This window comes from Hemitrygon akajei, chromosome 11, assembly GCF_048418815.1.
Source record: "Hemitrygon akajei chromosome 11, sHemAka1.3, whole genome shotgun sequence".
Taxonomy (NCBI): Eukaryota; Metazoa; Chordata; class Chondrichthyes; order Myliobatiformes; family Dasyatidae; genus Hemitrygon; species Hemitrygon akajei.
Genome location: NC_133134.1, coordinates 48,072,239 through 48,097,651, shown reverse-complemented (window position 1 = coordinate 48,097,651; position 25,413 = coordinate 48,072,239). Strand labels below are relative to the sequence as shown.

At 36.1% G+C, this 25,413-nt stretch overlaps 1 protein-coding gene across 8 annotated transcripts in view; it reads right to left on the bottom strand.

The window, feature by feature from the left end:
- The window catches only part of LOC140735579 (E3 ubiquitin-protein ligase MGRN1-like), a 151,342-nt gene that overhangs the window by 46,262 nt on the left and 79,667 nt on the right, over window positions 1–25,413 (bottom strand). For all 8 annotated transcript variants that reach the window (XM_073060785.1, XM_073060787.1, XM_073060783.1 and 5 more), the window contains exons 6-8: window positions 18,010–18,076; window positions 14,113–14,156; window positions 5,287–5,334 (exon numbers count right to left, since the gene is read on the bottom strand). In XM_073060785.1, the coding sequence (XP_072916886.1) occupies window positions 5,287–5,334; window positions 14,113–14,156; window positions 18,010–18,076 (159 nt within the window). The remainder of the gene's footprint in view (window positions 1–5,286; window positions 5,335–14,112; window positions 14,157–18,009; window positions 18,077–25,413) is intronic.

Here is a 25,413-nt window from a genome sequence, read left to right as displayed (position 1 = left end):
AAGAGGGTGGAAGGGAAAGCAAAAGCATGGGAGTGAGTGGGGGAGAGATGATGGCAGCAGCAAGCATGAACACAAGTCAGTAAAGACAGCAGTATAAGCAAGTAACACAGTAAAAATGCTGAGACATTTCTGCAGATTTCAGTTAATCAAATGATCCAGATTCTGCAATTCTTCTTTCATATTTTTGAAAAGGCAAAGTTTTGCAGTTACTTTTTAAAATTTGCTTATTTGGAAGCACAGTTTGAGTTTAAGGGGGCTTTTAGACGCAAGTTTGGCTCAGAAGTGTTGAGGTGTCCTTGCTCCTTTACAAAGTAATGTCAATTATTCAGTTCTAATTAGGATGTATGTATCAAGTGATCAGCTCCCCAAATAAATTAATTCTGTGTAGAATTGCCATCCCCAGTCAGCGGTCATGAAGTAATCTTCTCTGCCATACTTTCAATTCATTCTTTCAACACAAGTGTTCGACACTTTTTCCAAGATTGATCTGCAATTCCTTATTTAGCATTTCGATTATTTATAATCTTAACATTGACTTTGATAACTAGATTTCGACTTCAGCTATATCATAAAGATTGCCTCTTTCCTTTCAACCACTTCCCTTTCATATCAACATGAGAAACAGGAAAGGGCCTGCTTCATAATTCAGTAAGATCGTGTTAATCTTCAACATTAACTCCTATTAACCACTCCTTTCGTATAGGTAAGTGGGCATGTGAAAGAGATTAAGGTGCAGGTTTATAGGGAAATTAGGTGAGAGGGAAGTAGAACTGAATGGAATTGCTCTGTTGAGTGCCAGCATGGACACAGCAGACTGAATAGCCTTCTTCCACGTTTATTCTAAGTAAAAAGATGCTACCCAGTTGGCTGAGCATATCAAGAACTTTGTTCCAGAAAATTTCTATGTAATAAAAACAACATTCACCTCAACAATGAGGCGTATTTTGTTCCAGAGATACAATATTAGATTTTGTTTTAAGGTACTGTTGATAGTAGTTTAAGCCTCGTAACATAGCATTGGTCATTCTGAATTATTGGCTTGGTACTGACTGGACTTTCATTTGGTTTTTCAAGTGCATAAGTACTTGCAAGTATTCACAGCAGGTGGCAGAATCACACTATGCTTCTGTTTTTATAGTAAAAACATTTTTCTGATGAGTGTGCTCAGTATCCTGCTGAGAGTTTTGATAAAGTTCATATTAACAGGCCCACACAAATTTTCTCTGTGCAATTCCAGTAATCAGAACTAGCACCATATTATAACTTGACACTTTAATTCATTGAAGAACTAATTTCTGAAATTTACATTGCTTTGAAGTTATTTTCCAGTGCTATGTCCCCAGGAAAATTATCACAAGACTTTGGTGAAAAGTTACACTCGCCTTAAGAGCACTTTACCACACACAATATGATACAATATAATAAGTTGAACACAGAATGGAAGCAAGTTATTCATTTCCAGTATTGAAAAGTCAGAGCAACGTAAAAATTATCAACTGATATGCAGAAGTTCTTGGCATTCATCTCATTAGCTTACATTGAAGCTAGATTTATAAAACATGAGCAACCAGAATATCACAGCACACACCATTTTAATTTTCTCAGTAGTGCTTGTCTTTGGATCCTTACCATGCCCTGGCAATTTAAACATCACATTTAAAATGAGAGTTGGGCCATTTATTAAAGTCAGCAGACACAAATGAAGTTTTCAAACTGGGCACTGAAGAACACTGTAAAGATATATAGAGGGGCAACATATATCAGTCAAAATCAGATGCACAGGTACGAGGGACTACCTTTTCTTCTTCCTTCATAATGCTTCATAAATCTTGGACACATCCAATGTGATGGAAGGGATGGGGTTTAAAGTGGGCAGGATAGAACAGCCATACTACAATTTGCCATTCAGGACTTGGTACTTAATATTTCACAAGAATTCTGTGAAGTCTTAGTCAAATCCTGTTACAGCTGAAATCTTTCTGCAAAAATCTGTTTTATCTAACTTCAAGTTTTCAAGTGTTTAAAAGATGGAGCTGATCTTGTTTGGAAAGCAAATGAGCAATGAATAAATGAGTAAAACACGAGCCTGTCTGGCTTAATGTAAACTGACCTGCAGTTTAATTTAAAAGTTAACAGTAAACTGTTGAAAATATTTAATGTTTATAGCATACTTTTACTATGTCCTAACTTAGTAAAGCGTCAGTAACTATTGAAAGTTCAGATTTTTGCAGTGTCTTGCATTGTAAACAATAACATAATACTGTAAAATTGCCACATGCTGCCTGAAAGTAATAATTTGAATTCTTCTGTACTATTAATAAAAAGGTTTTAAAACTATAAAAATATACTTGTTTATATTCTCAATGCAGATTAAGAACAATTTCTGCACACTCCATTGCTGCTGAAAAACATTGAGTGCAGTGAGAAAAAGATGTAATCATCAGAATTAGCCACCGGTTATTTTGATGTACTTAAAACTACTAAGCACTTTTAAAATTTGCATTGATACAGTAATGAAATTATTCCTGTTTGTAGCTTGATTATAGTGGATCCTATATATATTTCAGAATAAACAGTGCATTTGTTTCAGAATCCATAAGAGTTGAAAATGTGGTATGTCTGTCCAACAACAAGTAGTTCCCTAGATTTTCCCCAAAGATTGTGGATTTTAAAAAGTTAAATTCAAGTTAGTTTCATTTTTCATGGCTCCAGCATCACCAGCACTCACATTTTTCTAAGGACACTGCTGACAGTATTGATGAGGGACGCCGAATATGATTGTATACAAGGTGTTACTCTATTATAATTCTCTATTATAGTGAGACTACTGACAACGGAAATTAATTTGGTTGCAATAATGGAAAATCTTCTTCACGAGGAAGATGCCTTTATTTAGAAAGGGATAATTTAGAGTAGTCAAATTACATCTTCACAATATTTTTGATATTCTACATGTTGCATTCTTCAAATTCATGCAAAATAATAAGAAGGATAGATATATCAGAATTATAGAGATATTTGGGAATCCTTATGCAGATAGTCATGTGAACTAAATTAGTTGCAGACTCTACATTGTGCAACAGCTCACAATGAATTTCTTGAGGTGCCTCAGGAAAACCATGTCCTTCGGTCTCTATGTTCCCAAGTTCTTCAGCACCCAACTCTTAAAGTAGAACTCCATACCTCTACTGAATGGATTCTATCCCCATGCTTTCTTTATTGCCAAAATCTCCAAGTTAAAATTCAAATCCTTATACTTAAAGATCTCCAACATACTGCCCTATTATCATAACATTCTCCAGTAATGCAACCAATTATATTTTATTCCCCTGACTTCAGTAATGCTTATATCTTATAATACATAATTTTGACAAAGGATTTGAAGTTTAATCTTAGTTTCCCTAACCATGAACATTTTGATAGGGAAAGCGAAGTGAACTCAGCTCCATGTTACTTATTTTTAATATACCTTGTAATAAATCATAACTGACAATGAATTTTCCTTATTTAATTTAATTACAAGTGCAATTCAAAGTGCTTGAAGTTACACAGCACACTCCCACTTGGGAGAACATTTTCAAACGTGCATTTCAGCATTTAGCAATTATACACACAAACCTGTAATTAAAAATTTGATATTGTCCAGGTTTCCCCTCTTTCCACAACTTATGGGTCAAAGTTTCACATGGAGTTCATGTTTTTTATTCATACTTAGTACAATACTATGCATTCCAACTACAGAAGTAAGGTCTTCAGAAACCAATTAAGGGATAACACACAATTGTGTGTGAGGGTATTCCATAAAAGCTAATAAAAACTATTGTACATATGAACATGCAATATTATGATGTACATTCAGATTCTCTAAATAAAAATACAAGGAATAAAAATGCAATTTCAATTCACTTTTCTCCCCCCAAACCACTAGTTTGGAGCATAAGGGTCTTGGCTCGAACTGTCGACTGCTTATTCATCTCCACAGACACTGCCTGACCTGCTGAATTCCTCCAGCATTCTATGTGTGTTAGTCTATAACAGAAGTTACCACCCATCCATGCAAATGAATGGCAATAGTGGCAGCATTTCTCAACACGTACTTGAACTAGAAATAGTTTCTGTCATCACCTCCACCGTTAAGTCACATAATAAAATGTTTTATCTGTTGACTCAGCATCTTGGTTTATTTTTAAATTGAAAATTTTGATTGCTTAAGCAGTTTAACCCTTAAAAGAGCCTTGAATTGTAATTTAGTTTGTTTTTGAAAGTGGCCATTTTATTCCTATAATTCAAAACAAAATTAAAATATTAATTATTATTTATTTTAAAAGAAAATTAAAGTTCAACATAAAGAGATAATATATCATGGGATAATTTTTTCAAAACGTTGGTGATTAGTGTTCTTTAAAAATAATAAGTAACAGTCTTAAAAGCATCTACTTAGTAAAATTTTCTGATACACTGAAAAGGACAAATCATACATTGGCTGTTCAGATACATTTGAGGTAATGATATCATCTGTTTAACCTATTTCTCAAATAAAACCCAAATCCAAGTACTTTGTGGTACTTTTTCCAAAGAGGAAATAATAACACTTTGATGAATTAAGTCACCAACTTTAAAAATAAATACAGTTTTCATAACAATTAGATTTTACAAGGGAAAATTAAGTCAGTTAGATATTATTTAATACAATGATTCAAAAGGAGATAAAACAGAGTACAACCAATTTGCTTTTTATTTGTCACATACCTCAAAATTATGGTCAAGTCAGTCCAGTAAGTGGGATTTTTAAAAAAAATCAGAATCTAATAATTGCATCTAAAACTTGCCTATTGAAGCAAATTAGATGCATTGGCTAATCAAAAGTGTAATATAGAGATACTAATACAGTTCAATACAGTAACCTAACTTCACATAAGTTCACACTAAATGATTCATCGTTAGCTTACAAGACTAATTCTGATGCAGATTTACTTGCAATGGATTAATGGTGCTTTATGAATGGATTGTGGTTAGAAAAATAATGAACACATATTCACAGAATTATTCATGCTTTAATGGTTAAACACCTCAGCTGAACACAAGAATGATGACAAGGAATTTCAACAGCAGAGATCTGTAACAAAGTGTTATCATGAGAAAAACTTTCATCTCAACAATGCCCAAATACTGAGATGGGCAAGGAGGTGAATGAGCAGGACCACTGCAAACCTAGAACAAAATTCCTGCATAAATGAATAAATTTGTTTATTACTATACTGATATACATAAGCTTAAAGTACTTACAATCTGCTTTTGTTTTAAGGGCTTCACAGAAAAGCTTCCATCAACATGCTGCAAGATAAATGAAGAAGTCAACTACAAGCTCGAAGAATTCCCAATTGAATACTAGTTAATAAAATTCTTGATATAAAGAACAATAAGGATAGCTTTGGATACATTTAGTACAGTTAGTTATTCTTACTGACTGAACTAAATCACTGAGGTAAACTGTTCTCTCAAATCATATCAATGAACAGTTAGTACTGTGAATCCACAGTGATGAAATATTCATATACAGTAGGAACTCAGCACAAATATGTATAGCACTTGGCTGTTCTCTAATCAGGTAATGGTTTCTGTAATATGATACACATTCTTCAAAAACATAATAGCAGTAAAACAGACTTTCATCAAAAGTTTTTGATAGTAGCTTTTAATAAAATTCACGGTCGATGTTAGTAAATATCTTGAGTCAAGAGATATTGTGACCACACCAAAAGCCATGGATGAACCAGGAGACTGCTGGTCTGCTGTAGCATTCAAGACCGGTGATCTAGAACTATACAAGTAGTCCACAATGTACGGAAGGCTATTTTAAGGCAAAAAGACCAATTCCGATTGAGGTTTGAGATTGAGTCAGATGCACATCAGTTCTGACAGGCTATTACTTCCTACAAACCAAAATCTAACATCATAAATGGCTGTGATGCTTTACTCCCAGATGAACTCAACACCTTTTATGCCCATTTTAAAAGGGTGAATATAACTACAACTGTGCAAATCCCTGCAGTATCTGGTGACCTTGTGACCTCTGTCTTGAAAGCCGACGTCAGCACGTGTTTTAAGAAGGTGAACTCTTGCAAGGCATCAGACTGATGGTGTATCTGGTAGGGCTCTGGAAACCTGTGCCAACCAACTGGCGGGAGTGATCAAGGACATCTTCAATCTCTCATTGCTGCAGTTGGAGGTTCCCACCTGCTTCAAAAAGGCGACAGTGTCCAAGAGCAGGGTGAGCTGCCTCAATGACCATTGCCCAGTGGCACCCACATCTACTGTGATGAAGTACTTTGAGAGATTCATCATGGCTAGAATTAACTCCTGCCTAAAAAAGGAACTGGACTCGCTGCGATTTACCCATCACCACAATAGGCGTGCAGTGGATGTGATCTCAGGCCCTGGATCATCTGGTCAATAGTAATACCCATGTTAGGCTGCTGGTTATTAACTACAGCTCAGTGTTCAACACAATCACACTCTCAGTTCTAATCAACAAGCTCCTAGATCTTGTTCTCCGCACCTCCCTCTGCAACTAGATCCTTGACTTCCTCACCAAGAGACCACAGTCTGTGTGGATTGGAAATAACATCTCCTCCTTGTTGACAATAAACACTTGCATCTCAAGGGTTCACAATGCTTTACTCTCCTTACACCCACAATTATGTGGCTATGCATAGTTCAAATGCCATCTATAAATTTGCTGATGTCAAAACTGTTGTTGGCAGAATTTCTGATGGTGACGAGGAGGTGTACAGGACCAAGATAGATCAGTTGGTTGAGTGCTGTCACAGCAACAACATTGCACTCAATGAAAGCAAGTCCAAGGAACTGATTGTAGATGTTAGGAAGGGGAAGGCGAAGGAACAAACAACAGTCCTCATTGAGGGATCAGCGATGGAAAGGGTGAGCAGCTTCAAGGTGTCTGTATCTCTGAGGATCTAACCTGGGCCCAACCTATTGACACAATTACAAAGACAGCGGCTATTTTCCATTGAGAGTTTGAGGAGAATTGGACTGTCACCAAAGACACCCATACATTTCTACAGATGTACCATGGACAGCATTCTAACTGGTTGCATCACCATCTGGTACGGGGGGGGGGGGGGAAGGGAGAGGGCCACTGCACAGAATCAGAAAAAAAACTGCAAAAAATTGTAAACTCAGCAAGCTACATCAAGAGCACTAGTCTCCCCAGCATCAAAGACACCTTCAAAAGGCAGCATCCATCATTAAGGACCCCCATCACCCAGAACATGCCCTCTTCTCAAGTTCAAGTTCAAATTTAAGTTTAATTGTCATTCAGCATACAAGAATAAGCATGAATACAGCCAAATGAAACAAAGTTACTCCATGGCCAAGGTGTAAATCATATACCAAAAGTCACACATAGCACGAAGCATACAGAGCACGTATATGAGCATAGTAAAATACAGTCACACAAAAAAATATAGTCCATGTCCCTGAATCCATGAATCTTGCAGCAGTCTACACTCGGATACATACATCTCGTCTTCTGCTGAGTGAACATTAGAAGCAGCACCGACTCCAGCATGGATGCTACACCACACTGCCTCTGGCACTCCAGTGGAGTGCACCGACTCTGGCGCCTCTCTCTGGGTGGCTGAAACAGGTAAATTTACCGCCGAACACACCAGCGGTTCACCAATAAAACAGTGAATCGGACTGCAGCATTCCACATTACCATGTCCAACAAGGTCTTGAGATCACAAGAAAAGTGACAAAGATGATTATTCATTGTTTGACTGCACATCCCCTTCTTGCACTGACTCCTGTTGCAGGCAGCAGCATGTTCCACACCACGTCCAGCTCCTTCAGTTTCTCTGCATATGAACAACTCTTCCCAATGGAACAGACCTGTAGTGTTTAATGTCCAGCAGGGTCTTACTTTTAAATCGAGACAATAACACCTTTGGTTGGCTCTATAGAATACACTGCATCTGAGCATGCTGCCATCGTAGGGGAAGGGATGGAGAAATAAGTTGCTCATTTACTCACTGCCATCATCAAGGAAGTGGTAGAGGAGTCTGAAGACACATACTTAACAATCTAGGAAAAATGTTTCCCCTTCCACCATCAGATCTCTGAATGGGTAATGAACCCATGAACATTATCTCACTATTTTGCCCCTCTCTATTTGCACTGTTTAACACACACACTTCTTTTTATAGTTTAGATTTTACATATTGCAAACTACTGCTGCCACAAAACTACAAATTTCAGAACATATGCCAATGCTAATTCTGACCAAATGCTTACTGTTATCAGGAGCTTATTATAGAGAAAGAAAAAGCTTGATTAACATATTGGCATTCATATAATGTGGATATCATGTTTCCTTCAAATCTACTGAGGTATATAAATGCTGTTGTTACTTAATTAAAATGTGGTACCCAAGTACATAATCAGTAAATGGCATAGATGACCGATTTATTTACTTTGCTGATTTTGGCTCGAATACAGGACGTTTCATAGATTGTATTTTTCAAATGACGCCATTTTTTAATATCCATCATACCACAGATGGAGCCTCAGTTCACATAACAGGGAAAAAAAGGCTTTGCTGACAACAAAACATGCTAGTAACATATATAAGATGTGCATTTCTAAGAAGACAATGACTAGAATTTACTTTTAAAGAAGTTTGTGTACAGTATACTGTAAGTATTGACAAATACCTTTCTTTTTGTGCAAAATATCTTTCAAAATAAGATAATCTAACAAGCTCTAGAGCTATCTATTCTAAAACTGGTTCCCCTTTCCCTCCTTGTTTTTTGGGAGGAAGAAAAGTTTTTTTTAAGAACTACTGCCATATCAGCAGCTTGAGAGCAGTTTGTCCTCAGTATTGTTCAAGTTAACTTCTTGGAGATACCTAGTAGTCCTATGGAGTGAATTTCATTTGCAATTCCCACATTCATCACCCACAACCCTCCAGTGCTTAACTTAATCTACTTTGTAATAAATGAAAGCTGCACATTTACATTATTTATTCAGTCAACTGACATGGATACCATTGGCATGAATCCTTCCTTGCAATCCTTAACTGCCCATAAGGTGGAGTGAGTCACCTTTCTGAATCAATGCAGTCCTTGTGGTGATGTTGGGGATGGATCTTGACTCACTTATAACAAATGATAAAAGATGATTAAACCCCTCTTGCTGGAACAGTTCTTTCAAAGGTAGTCATGTGGCACAAATCTTATTTGAAATTTATCAACCATGTCCAAATGTTATGCATATCTTTGAGTATGCAGGTTCAGCCCATTTAATTATGGAACTCAATACTTCATCATCAACAAACATCCTTATTTCTGACATTGTGAAGGGAAAATAATTCATTAGGCCCCAATAATGTTTGACACAGTATGACTATGGCATGCAGAGGCCATGCTGAGTACTGCTGTGGCTGTTGCTGAGTGACTGGCAGTAAACAAAACTGATGGTTAACTCTTTGTCATGGGTGCTGAAGACTTCATTTTGTTCCCTTGGTGCTCAATGTCTCTGTTAAATGTTGGTCATGTAGGAGTACTAATTTATTACCTAAAGAGAGAATGGTAAATGATAGGTGTATTCTTTGCTCCCACTTGACCAAATGCATTGAAATTTCATGGCACCCAGAGCCAATGTTGAGAATTTCCAAGGCAAATTTGTCAATATACAGTGTACTGCTGCTGTAGAAGGTTTTGCTCTGCCAGTGATATAGAATGCTACAATGAAGAACCGTCACTGAAAACTTCTACACTGTGTTCCTGTTTGTTTAGTTTGAGGAACAATTCTGGCAAATTAGACTCAAATAATCTGATTTTCACACAACAGATTTTAAAACAGACGGGTTTGGGTATAGCTTTGTCATGTCCAAATCCAATGGTGAACAACCAGATATCTTCCTGTAACATTCTGACTTTGTTATCTTACTAGGTAATTTATGAAAAAAGTTAATTTGATTTTTGTTACTTAGAATCAGATATCTGTCAGACAAACATTTAAGAGGACATTAGTGCACTAAATGCAGTTTTATAATAATGTAAAAAAGTTATAACCAACATTCTGATAACAGTATTTTTTAAATATTTATTGAGCTAGCTTTAAATTTCCCAGCTACTATAGCAGGATTTGAACCTGTGTGTCAGTTCAGGTTTTTAGATTACGCATTCGGTAATATAACAATACTACTATTTTTGATAACCACGTACTCTGCCATAAACATTTATTTAAGAGAGAATTATTCAAAGCTTTAAATAAAGCAGTTAATCTTTGCACCGTATGGTATTTCAAATCAGATCATGTTGATTCAGTGGCTGAGTCACTGGCTATTTCATGCGTTCTCAATTTTGCCTTTCATTATTATTATATATTGTTTAGAACCTGTATTGTGTGAGTGAAACCTTTCCTTTTTTCCGTACTTGCACACTTCCTGTGCTGACTAATCACGAAACAGTCACTGGGTTCTTATAACAGAAAAATATCACCAACTCTGACGCCTTTTTGTAAGAGTAAATTTATTTAAAGAAATGACCTGAGATAACATTTTTTTTAAATCATAATGGTGGAACAGAACACCCCGCCCCAGAAATCAATCAGTACTAGTAACAAGTACAATTCATAGTCTTTTTAAAATTGGCTGGTGTTTACAGAGAAATCCCAGAAGATTAATATAAGAGGCAAAAGTTTCAAGTGCAATAAGTTTGCAAACCAGATGTTTCATGGAACTTTTGAAGTAAAAATATTTACGTTTTACATGTCTTTAGTTCTTTTCTAAACAATCAGATAATTACACAAAATATAATTCTGGTGGGGAGGGTGGTGGAATTCTAGGTTAAGCATCTAACTGCAAGCTGTATGCATTCCATTGTTTTAAAGAAAAGTTGAGATGTGGGAAATAAAGCATTCAAGATAATGAAAATCAAATAAAAACTGGAAAATGTCAAAAATACTGAATCGATCTGGAAGCCTCCAGAGAGAAAGAGAATTAAATATTTCAGGTTAACAGTATTTTTAGATCTGGGGAAGTGGGGAAAACAAGAGGGATGCCTGTGATATGGAGGAGGCCACAAGTGGCTGAACGTCACAGATGGTGTTGGTGCTGGATGATGAGGATTGCTGAAGGCTGTTATTTACAGGTGATTTGTTTGAAGGAAGTATAAATAGCTAGGCAAGAGAAAGGAGAGAAAACAATGCTGCAATTGTGGCAAACAGTACAGGAGTTGCTAGAAAACTAAAATAATTTGCTGGAAATTGTCGTCAGATCAGGCAGCATATGGAGAGAGAAAAACTGAGTTAATGACATAATGAACAGGTCAATTCTATCACAAACTGAAGAGGCTGGATATTTGGGACTATAGTATACTTGGATAGAAGGAAAGATGTTGTTGCTCATGGTTATTTTGATCTTCCTTGAAATAGCGTCAGAGGCTTAAGGCAGAAAAAAATTTTGAGAAAGAGATTGAAGTGAAATTCAACTAATGACCCTGAGCTTCCAGTTGACTGTTTCTTTAATTCTTGTCTCACTCATTTTGAACCCCCATTTCTTTGGCCTCTTACACTACTCTCAACACATACAAACTGTACTTGAAGGGACTTGGGAGATGGAAAGAAAATGGGGTTATATCAATGACATTCATGTCTATAATATATAATTTTTCTAATTTTTTTTTTCAAAACTTAGATAGATGGTCCTCAAATCTTAATGACAAGAAATACAATAAATCAACACCCAGTTTGAATTGCATGGAAAGCAGAGTGAGACTGGCATAATTACCCCCAAGGGAATTGATTAAATAGATCTGAATTTAAAGCAATACTTCAGTGCAATTTGAACACACGGATGGAAAAGAAAAAGAAAATCACACTCACAGTCTTTCTGAAAATTTTCACTTCAAAGTTCTAATTTCAAATTTATTGCTTGGCAGAGTCCATTTCAAATTTTATACAAAAACACCATTCCAAATGGAAATTTTCAGAAACTTCTGTCTGCTGAAGTATTTCTTCCACCACGCCTTTTGAAATTACCTTCAAATTTAGTATTAGTGTTTCCAGACAAACCTCTAATTTATAAAGGCAAAAATAAATTGTGAAATGGTATTCTTAATTTAACAAAGCCTGCCACATAAGGGATGCCTAGCTGTTATCACCAAGCTATGATTTTGTTAGGGTATATTCTGGATTTAGGGTGCACAGCAAAGTATTAGCTTCAGAAACCAACCTTCAGACCTGAACACGGACTGTAGATTAAGTGTAAAACACAGCTCTGGACAATAGGTTCCTAGAACTGTGAACAGCAGTTAATTGAAAAGCCAGGCAATGTTGATTAAAATTTATTTTGGGTGGCTTAACTGTGGGTGCAAAGGAGGAGGTGTGAAAGCTATATGTAACTTAAAATGAGCATTGTGGATACATTGTAAACATAGAGTTGTCCTTTGATCTTTAGCATATAAAATGTCATGTAATATTGGTTCGAACAGGCCTCTTCCTTCAGAGTGTCTCATTTTGTTGAATAAACGACTACTTTATATCTACCAGTTGCATCTTTCTGATAACATTATTCACATTACAATTTTGTCACCTTTACAGCTAAAGAATGAAAAATAATGCTTTTTTTTTGGTCAAGCGAAAGCATCACACATAGCAGTGGAAATATAAATGTTCACTGTAGGTACAAATTATTCTGAAATTGCCTTTAATTATTTTCAGATTTTGTGACAGCATTTTGTTCAGGAGTTTGAATCATTCATTGTATGGAAAAACAACATTCAAACTTGACGAAGTGTATGCTTGTAGATGAATATAGAAAAGCAATATTTGGATACTCGAGCTGAATATTTAATACTAATTCTTAAATGTACAACCACTCAGTGACGTGAACAGCAGTTCAGACTTGCTCATAAGATTTGAGCTAACACTGCCTACTTTGTCTTTGTAATACATACACCAGAGTGAATTATTAAACTTTTACAAGGTCCATTAAACTAATAAAGAGCCTGTCTAAAATCTCTCTCTGTTCAACATCATATGCACATTTATCTGCAAATTCTTTAATTGTGCCCTTGACTACAAAAAAAGATTTTAAAACATTCCATATCTCTTCACTTTCTATTAAACTGTTTGCAAATGTAAAGCATATTTAAATGAATATCAAAACTATTCTGTTGTAATTTCATTTGAAGCTGGTGGTTTCATCAAAAGCAACCATGTTGGCATAGTGGCCTGGCTCTTTTCAGAAACAACCTCGCAAAACAGAGTTTGGTAACTTCGGAGGCTTAAAAAGTACACCTTTTTCCAACATGCAAGAAACTAATATAACTGCTATTATTAAAATGTGTGTTTTGTTGCTGCAGCAATCTAGTTCTTCAGCTCCAAGATAAATTATTTAAATAAAGCAATCCAATTTTACTTAACAAATTCACTTTTCACAGTTGCATTTTACTCGTGCTTTTCTGTAAAGGCCTCAGGCACTAAGCTGCAAACATGATTTTCTGGCAATACTTTTAGTACCAGTTTATAAATTCATTTATATTTTTGTGCATTTTATGAAATATGTAAATTGTTTTTATAAATAAGTAATCAGTTGTAATTTATGATATTTCTAATCAAAATTAGTTTTTTTATATCAATATTGTCACCATAGAATAATAGTTGTATTGTGTATCGCAAGTTCAATATTTTGATTGTTCCTGTAATAGCTCCAGGAACTCATTTTATTTAATCAAATTAAGTTATGTCATTGTACTAAAATAAATTCAGTACTTTACAATTTACATATATCTGTTTTTTTGTACTATATTGCAACAAATGTGATTTTTTTCCTGTGCATGGTAACAGTACATTAAAAATTAAATAATGAAAATGTAAACTAATAATGAGCAATTTACTATAGAGTAGAAGCTTTACAGTGACAGATAATGGTTCAGGCCACATGCCTAAGCAATATTATGGCTCCATATTTCATGGAATTAATATCACTTGAATCATATCTGGAAATCACATCACCTCCTAAACCAAAAGATTACTTCAGGATAATAACAATAATCTCAAAAGTTTAACATAATTGTTACTTACTTTTTCCATTGCAGCCAAAAGAATATGAGCATGGCCAGAGTATTCTGCATTAGAAATTCAAATTAGGTTTATTTTGCTTTATGACGTTACAACAAGAAAGTTTCAGCAATATATTTTATTCCTAAAGAATTGAATTCAACATTTCAGAAAGAATTAATGCTAATCCAATCACAACTGAAATATCCAATTCCTGAGATGTACAAAGAATACAATATACTTGATTGTCATATTAATAGCTGTTGTTTAATTGACAATGCATGGATTCATTCATCAAACCTCCCCCTACATGTCCACTTTTGCTTTCAAACCTTTGCCTTCCTGCCAACTTCCTTTTTCATCTTCTTCCTTGAAGGCACAAACTACATTATTTGAAACATTAGGGAATTGGATATGGGTTTATAGCTTAAACAAAATTTGGAAGTTCTGGAAAACAGTAAGCTGGATAGTAGCAAAATACAAAAGCAGCCAAACGACAGTAAAAATTTAACCCAAAGTGTGTCTCTTTTCGCAATGAGAAAAAAAATCAGAGGACATTGTACCAACCAAATAGAAAAATTCTGAAGTGCATGAACAGAAAGACACAAATTCATCTTTGAACATAATAGGACATACAGGGAGTACAAATATACACCATATGGGAATCCAAGCTTCATAAGTAGAGCAAGGCAAACATTGCTGGGAAGTTGTGTGTTGAACCTTAATAAAACATTGATTAGGCCTCAACTGGAGTAGCACATTCTATTCTGTCACCAAATTTTAGGAAGGATGATAGTCACAGACAGCCTGCAAATGTTTTGTTGATTAATGCCAGGGATGAGAGATTTACACTGAAACATAGATTGGAGATGCTGGGATATTTTGCTTGGTGTAAAGAAAGCTGAGAGGAGATTTTATAGAAGTATACAACTTCACGCCCGGTTTTAGTAGTGTAAACAGACAGAAGCTGTTCCCATCAATAAATAGTTCAAAGATCAAGGAGATTTTGATTTAAGTAAAAAGGCACAAACACAAATTCTGAAAAGACTCTGGAAACATGTATCATAAACTTAATTTGACGGATTTAACATATATAGAACTTATTGAATTACTGAGTATTAGCCTGAGATACTTCCTCTGCTGTGTGCTTGGTGACTGAATTAAAATAATAAATGAACTCTATACTCTCAACTACCAAAGAATGCAAGTTAAACTGATTTGCCCTAGGTTTGCCAACATTTCTACACTTTGTTTCTCACATTTAGCTCAACATCACCCAAAGAAAAAAATCTAAATTGGCTGGTGTGGAAATCTGTACACTCCTGCAGCTCAGTCCTGCAGAGGCAAAAAGGAGGCAACTTTTCTGGTTTGCATTGAAATGCCTGATCTCTATTCAGACTATATCACTGATGCTAAAATTATACTCACTGACTTGAATGTGTTGAGTTAATAAATGAAGCAGTCACCAAAACCTGTGCAAGAACATCAACATTGTCACTAAAACTCTAGCAAGAGTCTTATGTCGCTTTCTGACAGGATGAGTGTTTCCAGTATTATCTGATTCTACTCCTAATGACCAAGAGGACAATTTTTTATTCAGGGAATGAAGGAAGGGACAGCAGTTGTAAAAGTACTTAAGATCTGCTACTGCTCTTACATTAGTAAACATTCAACACAAAAAAAACAGCTGCACTCAGAGCACACGTTCAGCTCTCCATTTTACCACAGTATTCTATATTTGGCAGGGTTTATTTTGAGCAGTTTATATTCAATCAAGTTCACTCATAATGTGTAAGCCCACCAACACATACATATGCCCCAAACAATCTGCTCTGCTGTCTCACAAATACAATGGATCTCATTCTCCAAGGGTGGTCTTTAAATTTAAAATAAGTTTAAAAATTAAGACATTTTAAAAAAGGACTATTCTGTAATATGCAGCAGAATAAAATGTCATAACCAAACCATTGCAAAATCATAGCCATTGCATCAAACAGAAGCAATATTAATGTTGCTAAATTTTAATTCACTGAAAATACTATTATGTTACAGCTTATTTATATGAAGCTGAAGATTTATAACGTCAGCTCTTTTAAATACTTAACATTTAAGCTTAAAATCATATTACCACACATCTATAGAAGTTTATCAAGGTTTTTGATGACATGACTGGCCGCATTACGGCCTGGTATGGGAACACCAATGCCTTTGAGCAGAAAAGCCTACAAAAGGTAGTGGATTTGGCCCAGTACATCACGGGAAAAGCCCTCCCAAGCACTGAGCATATCTACATGAAATGTTGTTGGAGAAAAGCAGCATCCATCATCAAAGAACCTCACCACCCAGGCCATGCTCTTTTCTCACTGCTGCCATCAGGTTGAAGGTACAAATGCCTCAGGACTCACACCACCAGGTTCAAGAACAGTTACTACCCTTCAAGCAACAGGCTCTTATACAAAGGAGAGTAACTACACTCATTCTATTTCTGGTGTTCCCACAACCAGTGATCTCACTTTAAGGACTCTTTATCTTGTTATGCCATGCTCTCATTATTTATTACTATTTATTTATAGTTGCATAGTTTAATGTCTTCTATGCTCTTGTTCTTTCATTGATCCTGTTTAAAGTTACTGTTCTGTACATTTGCTGAGTATGCCCGTAGGAAAAGGAATCTTAGGGCTGTATGTGGTGACATGTATTCTGATAATAAATTTTATTTTGACTTTGAAATTTGAAGAACAAGACTTGCTTTTATATCATGTCTTATACAAGTAACTGCATAAATCTGGTAAAATGTTCTAATTATTTTCCACTTTCATTGAAGTCAACCATAAGTGCTAGTTGGAATATACTAAGTATACCTAATTTTTTTGGGCATTTTAATAAGGAAAATGACAGGCTATCATGTGAATAATGAATTTGCCGACATTAGACTCCAATTGGATTGGTGAGTACAGTCACTGCTATAATGTACAAAACACAGTAGTCACTTTTTTCATCTAAAAGCTTCCTGAAATAGCAATAATAATAATAATAAAATGACTAAGTTCTCTGATTAATTTAAGAACACTGATCAAGGGAAAATTATTGACCAGGATACTACTAGCAAGAACAGAAGGTCTTAGTCTAACATTGAATACAAAAGAAGTACCTCAGTTTAAGCAGCATTTTAGAAATGCCCATGTGTTTGTCTGGACATTTGAACTCTGAACTTCTGGATGGGACTTTGACCTACAACCTGTTGACTCAGAGGTGTGTGTGCTACCACCCAGCTCCATGCCATGAAGCTAACCTATTGCATCAGTAAGTAAGTCCTAGCAATTACATTTGTATATAAATTCACTTCATACACCTGTTTTCATTTGCATTGGATATTTCCTGGGTGTCAATAGAATATAGATGTCAAAACTGATGGGGTGGCGAGGTTACAGAATTAATTTAAATTAACTTGTTTATTGTCTCTGATGTTGGACCTGAACAGAATGTTAAGTTCTGTGGTCAAGCACTGGGCAGTATATTCTTAATATACAAAGTATCACATCTCTGTGAAGGAAAGCACCTTTATTGCTAAGTTTGAGATTTCTGCCCTGTCTAGATTTGGGGAAACAGTTTAAATATAGCAGCCTACTGTCTGACTGCAAGAGCGGATGTGCATGCTCAAAGCACTGTTATCATAGTTACCTTAGTAACCAGAAATATGCCAAAGGTAACAAGCAACATCTGAAATAAAAGCTGTTGTTAATTGGACCTGATATTACTGATTGTTTTCCCTCCTAATGCCTCTAACAATGATACAAAATTTAACATGTCACAGGGTAACTGCATGAATGCCAGTTATAAATTTTAAAGAAACCTTTCAAGATGACATTAGGAATTCACCACCTCATTTGAGATCATAGTATATTATATCATACTACTTACCATCCACTTCATCTACCACAGCCCGAATGACTAAAGGAAACACTCCTTTTTCAAGATCAAAGTTTAACTGAAGAATAAAAGTAAAGAACAATTATCAAAAAATTGAAAAGAAGTAATTACTTTATAAATTTAAAATAACGGTCAATGTCCTACGAATGGAGTATCTAAGACAATTAAATGAAGTTTTTATATTTCTATATCTGAGGAAAACACCACAGATATACAAGAGAAGAAAAAGTATTAAAAGTATTAAATACATTAAAATTTCTAAATTTCTTCTATAAGTATTGTCAATTTTTGACTTTACATTGAAAAATGGTAATGTTGCAGTATCCTATTAATTGAAATCGAAGTGTCTATTAATACGCTCTGGAGATGGTGGGTGACTGATGTTTACTAGAAACTAGCAAGGAATTGGGGAATATTTTGCTTTTCTCTAGTTGCAATCATTAAAATTATATGTTAAAATTTTGACGTTTTATTTACTTAATTTGTAATTGTATAGAAAACCAAAACAGCAGTACAATATGACACATTTTAGAAAATTATGCAACCAGTTGGCAGGGCTATGGAGAGGAAGAAAGGACCAAAGAGCAAAACTGAACCATTTTTATACTTCTCTTATATTTCCCTTTAAATGTATATTCTTTTAAAGAAACAAGTAGCTTTAGTGCCCATTAACAACAGATTAAAAGCCAATCAAAACTGGGTTCTTTGTGAATTCATACTATGAAGCTGAAGAAAATTGTCAGCGAGTGGACATTAATGGCAAAGAAAGGTTATTGATGAGATGAATCCAAACTTGAGAGTAAGAAGAGCCAAAGTGTGTTTTAGATAAAGTAGGAAAAGTGAAATAGAACAAAGCAGCAGGGTTCAATGAGACCCAGCCAAATAATGATAAATAATGTCTCCCATTAAGGATAAAATTACTATGGAACTGAAAAAGTAAAATTTACTGTACTGTATATGTCATTGCTAGGATATCCAGGAGCATTTTACAGCCAAGCAAATACTGGAAGTGTAGTCATTTGTTGAAGTAAAAGCATCAAGCAGTTGCACAGAAGGAAATAACAGGGTGGTAACAATGACCAGATAATTTGCTCATTTCACTACTACTGATTAAGGATATGGGTCAGGGAACTGGTGATCATTAAAATGACTCTCTTTGAAACAATGCAATTGGATATTTTTCTACCCGTCCTCATCAACAAATAAAGACAAGATTGTTAAAATTTGTTAAGATTGTTTAACATCATTAACATAATTTCCTGTACACAAGTGTAAAGGAGAATGTAATAATTGTTATTCTAGATCTGATGTAGCACAAAAAAATCCACAAAAGGAACACAATAATAATAATTAAAAACAATAAAAATACACAAGATAGCTTATATTCATAGATTGATTGTAAGTCCATAAAGTGTTGCTAGGCACAGGAGTATCTGTACACATCTAGGAACCAGAGCACCAGAACATATAGTGGAGTGGTTGTGGAAAAAAATGTTGTTAAGCCTTCATATGAGGTTAGGAATCAAAAGGTTGAACATGCTGGCATTAATGATCTAAGCTGCATTTATTTCAATAAAAGGAGTATAGCAGGAAAGGCAGATGAGCTTAGGGCATGGAATTAGTATGACTTGGTTGCAGGAGGGGCAGGACTGGCAGCTCAATGTTCTGGCGTTCCATTGTTTTAGATGTGACAGAGTGGGAGGGATGGCACCACTAATAGGGAAAATGTCATGGCTGTGCTCAGTCTAGACAGACTGGAGAGGTCATCTAATGAGGCTTTATGGGTACAACCGAGGAGTAAGAAAGGTATGGCCACATTAATGGGATTATATTATAGTCCACTTAACAGTCCGCGGGATTTAGAGGAGCAGATTTGTAAAGAGATCACAGACTGCTAAAAGAAACAAAGTTGTGAATTGACTGTAATTCCCATACTATAAAAGGGCTGGATGGGAAAGTTTGTCAACTGTGTTCAGTAATGTTTACTTAATCAGTATAGAAGTCCCAACTAGAGAGAGTGAGATACTAGATCTCATTTAGGGAATGAGACAGGGCAAGTGGCAGAAGTTTGTTAGGGGACACTGCATCTAGTAATCACAATGCCATTAATTTCAAGGTAATTATGGAAAAGGATAGGTCTGGCCCTCAGGTTGAGATTCTAAATTGGAGAAAGGCCAATTTTGATGGTATCAGAAAGGATCTGGCAATTGTAGATTGGGATAGGTTGCTTCCTGGCAAAGGTGTACTTGGCCTAATTTGGCTTTTTGCGTAGAGTTTTGGTTACCTACCTACAGGAAAGATGTGAATAAGATTGAAAAAATGCAGAGAAAATTCACAAGGATATTGCTAGCACTCAGGGACCTGAGTGAAAGGGCAAGGTTGAGTAGTTTAGGACTTAATCTTCTTTGCTTTAGGGAGATTTGATAAAGTTATACAAATTAAAAGGGTATAGATAGTGCAAACAATCTTTTCCCACTGAGGTTGGGCGAGACTACAGCTAGAGGTCATGAGTTAAGGGGGAAAGTTGAAATGTTTAAAGGTTACAGGAGCGGAAACTTATTCACTCAGAGGGTGTTGAGACTGTGGAATTAAATGTCAGTGCAAGTGGGGGATCTGGGATCAATTTCAACATCTAAGAGAAAATTGGATAAGTACATATCTGACAGGGCTGTGGAGAGGTATGGTCTGGGAGCAGGTCTATGGGACTAGGCAGATAAATGGTTTGGCACAGACTAAATGGGCCAAAGTGCTGTAGTGTTCTATGATTCTATAAGGTGAATGACAGGAAATAATAAATTACTGGTGGTTGGGGAGTGGATGGGTGGGCTAGTGGATGGAAGTGTTGATTAGCCTCCGTGAGTAGGTTTGGGGGGGGGGGGGGAATCCTTCATTATGTTACTGGCCCTTTTCTGGCAGCTCTGTAGAAGTTTCCTTGATGAAGGGTAGGTTGATGCTGGTGATGTATTGGGCAGATTAGAGCCTTCCTATCTGCTTGAGATCTTTAACATCTTCCTGAGATGTTTAATACTTCGTCCGAAAGCCACTAGCTCTTAATGTTGAATCGTTCCTATCTTGATTTTTGTGCTTACATATCTGGAGAAGAGTTCAGCATCTTACTCAGATACAAGAGAATTTCCAAATGAAAACAACTGAATATTGTGAACGTGGACTTCAGGAAAGCTTTCAACGTTGTATGAGTATAGTTGCAAGAAAAAGTTTGTGAACCCTTTGCAGTTACCCGGTTTTCTGCATCAATTACTCATAAAATGTGGTAGTAATCGACCTACACAATCTGTCTAAACTAATAACAGACAAACAGGTGTACTTTTCATGTCTTTATTGAACACACTGTTTAATCATTCACAGTCCGGGCTGGCAAAAGTATTTAAATAATTGTATTTAAAAAATGGTAGACCTCCTTTAATGGTAACAACCTGCAACAAATGTTTCCTGTAGCCGCTGATAAGACTTGCACAGAGAAACTTCTGATCATTTCTCTATACAGAACAGTTTCAATTCATCAATATTTCTGGGATACCTTGCATGAACAGCCCTCTTCAGGTCCAATTGGGTTAATGTCTGGACTCTGACTTGGCACTTCCAAAACACAAATCCTCTTCTTTTTAAAACCATTTTGTATTTGATTTACTGTTGTGTTTTGAATAATTGACTTGTTGCAACATTCAACTTCTATTAAGCTTTAGGTGATGAATTCCTCAATAAATGCAAGCTGTCCAGGCCCTGAGGCAGCCAAGCAGCCCCAAACCATGATGTTCCTTCCACCATGCTTCACAGATGGGGTGAGGTTTTGGTGTTGGTGTGCAGTGCCCTTTTTCCTTGAAGCACAGTGGTGTGCATTTTTGCACAGTTCAACTTCAAAAGTTGAACTTTTCTCTCATCTGTCCACAGAACACTGTCCCAGAAGTGTTGTGGAACATCCAGGTGGTCTTTTGCAAACTTGAGACATGCAGCAATGTTTTTTTTTTGTGGAGAGCAGTGGTTTCCTCCGTGTGTCCTTCCATGAACCATGTGTTAAAACAATGATGCGCAGAACAGCATCTCTGAACGCACAACACGTTGAACTTTGAAATGGATGGGCAACAGCCACTGAAGACCAGGAACATACACTCAGTGGCTAAATATTAAATGAGGTAGAATAAATATATCTAAGTGCAATAAATGAAAGTAGCCAAATAGTATAATTATCATTACACGATATAACCTTGATGTGATATCAAGTCCCACTGCACTGAAAGAGAGTGCAGGAATCATGGGCAGTATGAGTATTGAGAGCAGCATAGGGATCAACACCTGGTGAACCAGATGTCAAGCCACGGGGATTTTCAAACAATCAGATATTGGTTTACCAGTATTACTGTACATATTAACAACTGATCCTACATGTTCTTACTGATGTTACTCCTCCTTCCAATCAGAAGTTTTCTCTCTAATACTCCTTGCCACTCTCCACTATTAATCTAAATCTCTTGATACACAGATTCCTGTTCTCCATGTGTTTTCCCACTTGCATATAGTCCATTTAACTGGCCAGTGGCATAGTGGCATCCGCACAGGACTTCGAGGGAAGTGGTCAAAGGGTTTGAATCCGGCACGCTCACAGCACACTTTCCATCTGTGCTGGGCCGAGCGTCAAGCTACCAACTTGACCCCGTGAAAAAGAGACAAAGTTGCTAAAGAAATGGCAAGGTTGCAGCCAAATGCACAACAACACTATAGTCCACTTGGCTGACCTCACTGTTCGAAAACAAATCCAATGATGTCTCCCTCCTCGGTGGATTGCAAACAGTGATGAAGGAAGTTCTCATCAACACAATTCAAGAAAATCCTTCCTTTGACTTTTACTATAATATTTGTCCAACTAATTGACATCATCCAACATCACAACTTGTGCACATATGTGTAATTTCCCCACAGATTTTTCTCTATCTTCTCATTAAGTAGCATAACTCCCTCCTTGCTTCTCAACTTCAAATGAATAGACTCTTTACTTCACCTTTCAAGGGCATCCTCTCTTTCCAGAGAGTTTAATTAGCACAGCTACCACTTCCAATTTCCCCTTCCCAACATTTTCTTGACATTTTTATCCAAAAATGTTAAATGTCACATCTCAGTTCGTTTTCATTGTTCATACACTTTCATTGCTTTGCAATTCACCAGCTTTTATTACTTGATTGTGTTAAACCATGCATACTGAACTCATTTTTTATTTCTCACTCTCAGTTAAACCATATCACTTTCTCCAAAGATGCGCAAAGTGTTTTAAAATTGTCACAACATGTTGCATGAATTGCTGGCACTGTATCTCAGTTCCTGTCTATGGTACAAGAAACCCAGCTCTACTTTTAGATATGCTTACTATTACTTTGTTATCCTGAATGATCTACCCCACCCCTTTTTCTCAGATTACCTTCATACTTTCAGTTAATAATTACATGATTATTTAACTGATTAATTTGATTTTTTTAAAAGTGGATACCAAGACGTATCTCTTGCCCTGCTTAATTGAACTCCTTCATGCTCAATGGAAGCTAGATTTCACGGGGACTGCAGTCTACACCAACAGCCATTACAAAGGTTGCCGGGAAATCAGGCTACAAACAATAACAATAAAAATGCCGCCAGTAAGTTTGGCCAGCTCCGAAAATGCATTACTCTTATTGGAATGATTAAGGCAGAGTGTTGCATGATAAAGAGACACTTGTGAGTTTCTTTGGCAGGTCACATATTTTAGTTAACAGAATGGCCAGGGTTATGGAAAGAGATTGTGGTTTTAAAAGGAGAGAAGACAGCATTTTTGTATGCATCATATTCAGCCAAATTAGTGAGAACATGGAAGAAAGAAAAGATCAAAGAGATAAAAAAATAAGAAAGCAGTAAAAAGAGAACAGAGACACAGAAAAAAAGAGGGTGGGTGCTGAAGGTGCAGGAGCAACAATGCAACTATTTGTCCAGTAATCCATGAATTCCTCACATTTAATATTACTGCTGGTTACAGTAAAGAAAAGGCTACATAGTCAGTAATAATAGACAGTAGAAATAAAGAACATGTATCAGAGTAACCCTGGAGATTTGAGTAGGCTTGGTAGCTAGCTGGATGGACCAGGAAAGCAAAAGACATTCAGTCATATGTGATGATGGACGGTTAGCCACGGTTAAATATGCCCTAAAACAGGGAAAATTACTGGAACAAACCAGGCTTAGCTTTAATAAGGGTACCAAAACTGAGCTGATGGAATGATTCAATAGTTATTGTGGCAAATAATGAGGAAAAGATAAGGTGCCTGATATTGTTGCACAAGTAACTTGCAGGAGCTTATTTTCATAAGTGACACAGAAATCTCAAACTGAGTTGCAAAGTTTGCAGAGCACAGTGATGGAGTCATACAGTACAAATACAGGCTTTGGCACTCCATCTATACACTAAGGTCAATTACTACTAATTAGTATCTTTGGCTACAGGGAGAATGTACAAACAGCAGAGAAACATCTTAATATTGAACCCAAGTCACTGGAGCTGTAATGCAGCAAGTCTAAAAGCTACTCCACTGTGTCTTCTCCAGATGTACTTGTCCGATTGATACATGGGGAATAATAATTGGCTTGTAAATGGGAAGCAAGTCATGAATATAGGTTGGAAGTGTTTTGGTTGGGAGTGTTTTTAGGCTCAAGACAGAGGAAAGGAAGAAAATTATTTTGATTTCTGATTTTTCAGTAACTGATGATAAAGGGAATTTGATTTATTCAAACAGTGGATTAAATATGTTGGAATTGACTGGAAGATTAGTTATAACTGAAATTATTTCTTACAACTTGATTGCTAACCTCAACTGTATTTGAAATTCAAAGTAAATTTTATTATCAAAGTATATATGTCATCATATACAACCCTGAGATACATCTTTCCTGAGGGCATCCTCGTAACTATAGAATAGTAACTGTAACAGGATTAATGAAAAATCGACCAGAGAGCATAAGACAACAAACTGTGCAAATATAAACAAATAGCAATAAATAACTAGTACATGAGATAATGAGATAAAGAGTCCTTAAAGTGAGATCATTAGTTGTAGGAACATTTCAATGATGGGGCAAGTGAGTATGGTTATCCCTTTTTATTTAAGAGCCTGATGGTTGAGGAGTAAAAACTATTCTTGAGCCTGGTTGTATGAGTCCTGAGGCTCTTGTACTTTCTACCTGATGGGAGCAGCAAAAAGAGAGCACGACCTGGCTAGTGATATTCTCTAATAATGGATGCTACTTTCCTATACTGTAACAGCGTTTCATATAGATGTGCTCAACGGTTGGGAGAGCTTTACCTATGATGTACTGGGCTGAATTCACTACCTTTTGTAAGATTTTCTGTTCAAACGCATC